This window comes from Rhea americana, unplaced genomic scaffold (genome assembly GCF_003343005.1).
Source record: "Rhea americana isolate MKP2758 unplaced genomic scaffold, rheAme1 scaffold_95, whole genome shotgun sequence".
Lineage (NCBI taxonomy): Eukaryota > Metazoa > Chordata > Aves > Rheiformes > Rheidae > Rhea > Rhea americana.
The window spans coordinates 993,145-1,000,095 of NW_028187144.1; the positions used below are offsets into that span (position 1 = coordinate 993,145).

The 6,951-nt window shown below is 41.6% G+C and overlaps 1 protein-coding gene across 1 annotated transcript; it reads left to right on the forward strand.

Moving 5' to 3' along the window:
- The first annotated feature begins 1,018 nt into the window (after nt 1–1,018).
- CUNH13orf42 (chromosome unknown C13orf42 homolog) lies at nt 1,019–6,548 on the forward strand. The gene is made up of 3 exons (XM_085325044.1): nt 1,019–1,438; nt 4,809–4,956; nt 6,307–6,548. The coding sequence occupies exons 1-3, from the start codon at nt 1,019–1,021 to the stop codon at nt 6,546–6,548; spliced, it is 810 nt and encodes a 269-aa protein (XP_085181170.1).
- Nucleotides 6,549–6,951: the final 403 nt, after the last annotated feature.

Here is a 6,951-nt window from a genome sequence, read left to right on the forward strand (position 1 = left end):
AATACTTAATGTTCTCTGTATATGTACATACCCTGCATATGCTGGCAAAATTACAAAAATGGGATTGTTCCAGAACATCTCTGTTAAAAAAGACTTCAATTTGCTATACTTGCTGCTGGCTTTGGCTATAGACAATGTTAATGTTCTCTGTAGTTTTCAGTCAAAAACCAGTCATCAGAACCGCTTATTAAAGTGCTCGCAAAAAGAACTAATGTGGAAAGATACGAATGCATTGGTTTCTTCTCATTATTTTGACAGCTGAGTGTTTTGGAACAGTGTTTTATTTTACAGCATCTCTTACACAGTGAAGCTTTGTATTGAGTGTAATAGATCCTGATATCTGAATCCACGTCGTTCCTAGCAATGTGGTGGTGTCGGGTAGCTGTAACCTTCTCCTGGTTACCACAGGGTGAAACCCAGAACGGCTGCTCTCAGCAGCCGAATTCCACCCGACAGAAGCGATTCCCCCGCAGTCAGTCGCTTGCCCCTGTTGATCGAGGCTGATCTCAGCAAGCTCTTCCGGGAAAATACCCGGCCGAGGCCTGCCGCGCCGCCCGCGCGGGGCTCGCAGGGGCCGCGGGACGGCGGAGGCGCTTCAGCACCACGGCCAGCGCCAGGAGAGCGAGACCGCAGCGCGGCGCTGAGGCGGACCGAGAAAGGCGAGGGACGCGCTGAGGAGCGGAGTTCCGACGGGTGCCGATGTTTTGTCTGGGGAGCAATCAAAGAAAAGGACGCAGAATGACATTTCACCTCCTCTACTCTATTTTAATCCGAGAAAAGGGCAAAGCTTTTTAACTGTCACAAATGGAATGGAAAGCTCACTTCTGAGCTGCCATCATGCTTTTCACAATGTACTAGATTGAAAGCAGTTGAACAGTATTAGATATTTCATCCTCGTTTAGTAAGTGACAAAGTTCCCTGTCAGTTGAAGGCAAGAGTTTCAGCTACTGGATACCAGGTCTTTGGTTAAAATTAAGAAGCTCGAAGAGAGGAGGTACAAAGAGGAGGAAGTGACACTATGTTCAAAAAGATCCATTCTATATTTCACCCCAACTCCCACCGAAGAAATGTGACAGACAACATCCCATACTGCGATGGTACAGGTTCTGCAGTGAGACTGATCCGCAGCACTTCCATGTACATTCTTGGTGGTGAGCAGGAGAAAATTAGTGAACCACTGAAAAAATGCAAAAGTACAACCAGCATAGACTCCTGTGCTTACTTCCAGCCAAAAGAGGAAGACAGAGATTGGATGTACTCCAAGACTCAGGACTGCTTGAAGTACTTACAGGATCTGTTAGCCTTGAGGAAAAAATACCTTGACAGTATCAATAACTTAAAATCCATGCATATGGCTACAGATTCTCCAATGTCCACAAAATCATCTAAAACAGGAAAAAAGTTATTACCTCCTCTTCCTTCCAAAGAGTCTTCTAAGGTAATTCCTAAGAACTTTTGCCATGTGATTCATCTTAAGTTGTGAAGCACTTAGTTGTGTAACCTGTGATTTTCTGCCTTATTGGTCTCCTGCTGATTGTCTTCTTACTGTCACATCATCTGAAATGCTACTAAATACCTTAAAGATTCTTTTAGCTTAGTGTGAAGTCAAATATGAATGACTGATCATGGAAAGATATGTCTCTGTGTGTGAGAGAAAAAAAGAGGAGAAGAAAACAGGTCTGAGACTATGCGAAGTATGTGAAAACACTCTCTGAAAGATAGCTGTTTTCTCAGTACTCTGACTGGCTACAGAATTCTATGCTATGGTTATTTATAGCTGTTACTGACTGACAAACATAGTAATCCCTGGGTTTATGGGCAGCCCTTTTATTGGCTTTAAAATTACTTACACAAAGCAGTTTTAAATACATTGAAACAAGTAGGATTTCCTATGACTCATCAGATAGCTTGTCAATGCTACTTTTATCGTGAGTGCAAGCTTAACTGATAGGTGGTAGGACACAAAGCATTCTTAGGGCTCCCTTCTCTGTTAGTTAAGAAACTGACAGGAAGTCTTGAGACAGACAGTGTGGTTCCTCACCCTTTAGTATAGCGACACCACAAATAGCTTTGAAATATTGTCTTTGAGATCTCCATATATGCTAGAGAGGAAATGACTGCAAAACTTCCTCCTAACTGCATTTTATGAAATGCGTGTGGCTGGAAAGTTCAGAGGCTGATCTGACTCTGGACATGATTCAGTGGGGACAAAGGAAGGAATTCCAGCAGGAGGGGTGATCTGTTTGGTTACATGATCACAAACATGTCTTTGACAGCAGACTCACAGCTTATTCAGTGCAGCCCTTAAACTGCATACCAATAGGGATAATAGGAAGAAGGGACATATGGCTGATTTTCTGAATAGCCCAGGTAGGCATTACCAAAAAGGTATTGCTGCACTTATATGTTCTTTTACTGCAGAATCTCAAAATAGCTGAAAGAGAGCTCTGTTACAGACATTGATTAGCCAAAGCACAAGCCTCATATTTTTAGGACTAAACATCACGTATTTTATTTTAAATTTTGATCTACTACACATTTAGTCAATAGGAATCTTCCATTTAGTTTTATTGAGCTTTGTGTCATCTTTATAATGCTTTGAACAGTGACTCTCAGAATCTAGGAATAATAGTAGGAAACAATGTTTAGCTTTCTGGACTGGAGGAGATAGTTTTTATAAAGATGTTTTATAAAAAGTTTTACAAGTTTTATAAGTAAAGTTTTTACAATTTATAAAATTATTTAGGGCTAGGGAAACATCTAGAGGAATGACTGATATATAGAAGAGTGGCTTGCATGGTGGTGCTAGGTGCCAGGAGATGATTCTTACACTATCAGTACAGTGTTTGTGAACTGCCATTGTGTCCTGTTATGCAAAGATGGGCGTGATGAAGAGGAGATTTACAGCATGCCAGTTCCCCTGGTGAGCTCAGTGGTAATATATCAGAGCAGTATGTGACTAACCAAAGGGCCAGGTGGAGAAGAAAGAGTGGGAAAGGATACTCAAACTATGGGCCAAGATCCTGTAAAACAGACTGTGCACATCTAGGCTTCATGAAGAATTGTAACTTCCTGAGGTTTGCTACTGAAAATTCCACTTAAAAAATGCCAAAACCTTCAGTTTAGCAAACAAATGAATATCCCAGAGGCTGCGGCTGTCATCTAACTATGGTTGATTAGCTCTTATGTGTGAACAGCCCTGATACAGGCTGGCACTGTAACTCCAGCAGCCTACCCCTCTGGAACAGAGAGGAACATCAGCAAGATATGCCGTACAGTGAGTCATTCTTGCTGACACACATAGCAAGTCCAGAGCAGCACAGTGCTAGCTTTGCAAAAATTAGAGAGAGATTAAGAATACTTCCAGAATATCTAGATGTCTCACTTGATTCCTAACTGCAAATTTGTTTTACATTCACAGATTGCAAGGTTCATTTTATCAACAGGCTTGAATGGTTTTGTACCTAACTACCTGTTTGTGTTAAATTACCTGTCAGTAGAAATTCACTTGTTCTCTATACCTGCTGCATGATTAATAGGAATGTACTTTGTCCAGATATCCCTATCCTCAGGTCCCCAAGATTTTACTCCATAAAAAATGAGCTGAACTAAACCCTGGGTTCTGAATGGGGCCTGGGCTTCAAGGCTAACTGTAGCTTCAAAATTTGCTACTTGGGTCTAGTGAGAGAGAGAAATAGAGAGTTGTATCAGATTCTTGAAAGCGTTTCTTTGAAATGTCTTTTAATCAATAAGGGCTTAGTTGTGATAGCAGTCACTATTCTCAGTGTGGTAACAATTATCTTTTAGCACTTCTGAGAATGCCAATCAACGTGTAATAGTAGGAGGGGAATAAGCTAGTTCATCTCTCTGCCCCCATCATCTCACAGAATGGGGAGCAAGCTGATCCTTCTGAGATGTGATACAGCACGTACCTTTTCCTTGTAGGTTTGAAACTCAAGGCAGTAATTTTCTGACTTCATATTTCTGTCTGGCAATTTGCCTGGCTTGGACTCTCAGAGAAAATATACAGCCCTTTATTAGGTAGAACCCCTGTGAATGGCAGAAAGAGTTCATCCTACATGGACCCACAGAATTGCTAATCAAGGCTTTATGACTGTTTCAGAGTTTATAGACAGGCCTTTGCTTTTTTATTAAGACAGGCTCCTAATTTTAAACCCCATGGCTTTCCTGTAGGAATTACCATTGCAGAGTTGAATGACTTGTATTTAATGTACACAGTGTTTTTCCATTTCAAAAAGATTCCAGCAATTTAGATCTGGATTCATTTCACCTAACCTAGGCATTTTAATGAGGTGCTTAAATTAGTAACCAAGTTACCCTACAATTCCTCTGCAGTTAACAGAAAGAGCTGCCTGCAGAGGGGAATTCAGCCTACTAAGGCCTGACTCATCTGCTGAGGTACTGGAGCCTTGCATTAATTACAGAAGAAACCCTGTGTAACTACAGTTCTAATATGTGTATCTCATTAGGTACCTACTGCTAGGCAGAATAAATTTGGCCACAAAGCTCAGCTGTCACTTAGGCACCCAATTAAATGGCCTGGTATTGGGATTTGGGGGGATTTTAGAAAACCTGTTCAGCAATGTTCAAGTGGAAAATGTTTGGTGTCAAGCATGTGACAAGATGGACTGCTCTACTGCTTTCTTTGATGGCTACAAACTGGAGTAGTCTGTGTATCATTTTCTGACAGCTTAAAATACAGAATCAAATACAATTTTTGCAACTTCTTTGTACAGTTCACTCACTTTGCCCGACTGTCAGCTAACTCTTACCTATCTGTTCAACAGACACCTATGGAAAGAAAAGTCCCACAGTCCAGTTCAGATGTAAGAGAAGCAATAGCTTTCTTCGACTCAGTTATTGCAGACCTGGATTCAGAGAGATGGCGGAGAGTTCCTGACATGGATCTGCCAAATGTGGATGTTGATTTTGATGGTGCAGTATAAAACAGCCAAAATATGATTACTCTTGCTGAGCAGAGAGTAGAGGGAGGGGTGGTAATGTGAGACCATATTTGTTTATTTAATAGAGTTATTTCTATCCTAATTTTACTTCACAAATCTAGGATCGCTATGTGGGGGCTCCCCAGGACAAGAGAGGCATGGAGCTACTGGAGAGAGTCCAGCATAGGGCTACGAAGATGATCAGAGGGCTGGAGCACCTGCCCTATGAGGAACAGCTGCGAGAGCTGGGCCTCTTCAGCCTGGGGAAGAGAAGACTTAGGGGGGATCTTATCAATGTGTATAAGTATCTGAAGGGAGGGTGTCAAGGGGACAGGGACAAACTCTTTTCAGTTGTCCCATGTGACAGGACAAGAGGCAATGGGCAGAAATTGAAGCACAGGCAGTTCTGCCTGACTGTGAGGGGGAATTTCTTCCCTGTGAGAGTGATGGAGCACTGGCACAGGTTGCCCAGAGAGGCTGTGGAGTCTCCTTCTCTGGAGATCTTCAAGGCCCACCTGGATGCAACCATGTCTACCATGCTCTAGGTGACCCTGCTGAGCAGGGAGGTTGGACTAGATGATCTCCAGAGGTCCCTTCCTTACTGATTCTATGATTCTGTGTGCATCTATGTGAAACTATAGTAGTGCACTGCTTGTTCATCACTGAAAGGGTGCACTATTTTATGTGTGGCCATTACATGAGGAAATGTAGCATATGGAATGCTGGAGTAGTGTTCACCTTCTGCCCAGGGCTGAATTCCACTCTTGCATCTCAACCCTCAGCCATCTTTGCAGAAGAGCTATAAAAAATGTAAAGATAATTTTTTCTACATCTGTTTTTCATTTTCCTCATTGAGAAATGGCTGGATAATTTCTCTCCAACCAGCAGAATAGAAGGCATTTAGAGAGTAGGTTAAATAGTGATGTATTTCTATTAGAAAGGATGAGATTTGCCTGAGTAAATGAAGATGTGCCCATCTGAGCTCTTCATCCATCCTATATAATCATTGGAGAGAAATAGTCATTTGTAAGTGCTTTGTCCTAGGCTAAAGTAGATATCTGAAATAGGTCAGATTAACTGTGCCCTAAAAGTGCCTATGAAGAGAGTAGTAGAGACTGATATACTGAAGTACATTTGTACTTCAAGCATCAAAATATTAGATAAGGTGAATCTCATCTCAAGGGGTATCCTGAACTGAAAACAGGTTGAAAGCCATTAGTAAGTGTTTGATTATTCAGTGTTACCTCGAGGAAGGTCGTAGCAGGCACCCTGTTCTTCCATGGTGCATGTAAAAATATCACTCTTGAACTCTGCTAACTCCAGATTGTCTTCTGTTTTTCAGTTGCTACTAGCACAAGTGAACATAGTTTACATTCAAACTGGATCCTTCGTGCTCCCCGGCGATACTCACAAGATACTGCCCAAACAGCAAAGGCTGCAAACCAATCTCAAGAAAACAGCCAGTGGAGAACCACTGGCTCTAGAAAGAGATTGGAAAGACATCCCATGTACTTGCCCAAAGCTGTGGAAGGGGCATATAACACTTTAAAATTTAAGCCCAAAACACATAAGAAAGAATTTTGAAAGACTATTCCATCTTCAACTGAAGATATATATGAGACTGTGTGTGTAAGACTTGCTTCTTTTTTTACCACTGGCCTGTATCTTACTCTGTAGAAGTGATACGTGCAGTCACTGAAGGTTCTTTGGGATATATTCTAAGCCATGGTTATTCCAATTTTGTACTCATATATATGAGTGTTTAACTCATCGAGTTCATTGTGCCTAACAGTATTGCTTTATCATCGAGCTTGGGGGGAACTCCAGCTTGACAAGCCTTTTTCTAGTTCTGTTATTGAAAGCAATTATTCAAAGATTGCCTGGTGCAGTAATTTTTCTTCTGATTCCAGCACTGCAAAACAATTCAGCTAATACATTGTGAGCTTTTGCATCAATGTCTCCAACTTCAGAGCAGCAAAGCAGAGTT

Coding starts and splice junctions, on each gene's coding strand:
- CUNH13orf42 (XM_085325044.1), top strand. CDS start 1,019: ATGTTCAAAAAGATCCATTCTATATTTCACCCCAACTCCCACCGAAGA. Junction 1,439..4,808: donor CTTCCAAAGAGTCTTCTAAG/GTAATTCCTAAG, acceptor TCTGTTCAACAG/ACACCTATGGAAAGAAAAGT. Junction 4,957..6,306: donor TGTGGATGTTGATTTTGATG/GTGCAGTATAAA, acceptor TCTGTTTTTCAG/TTGCTACTAGCACAAGTGAA.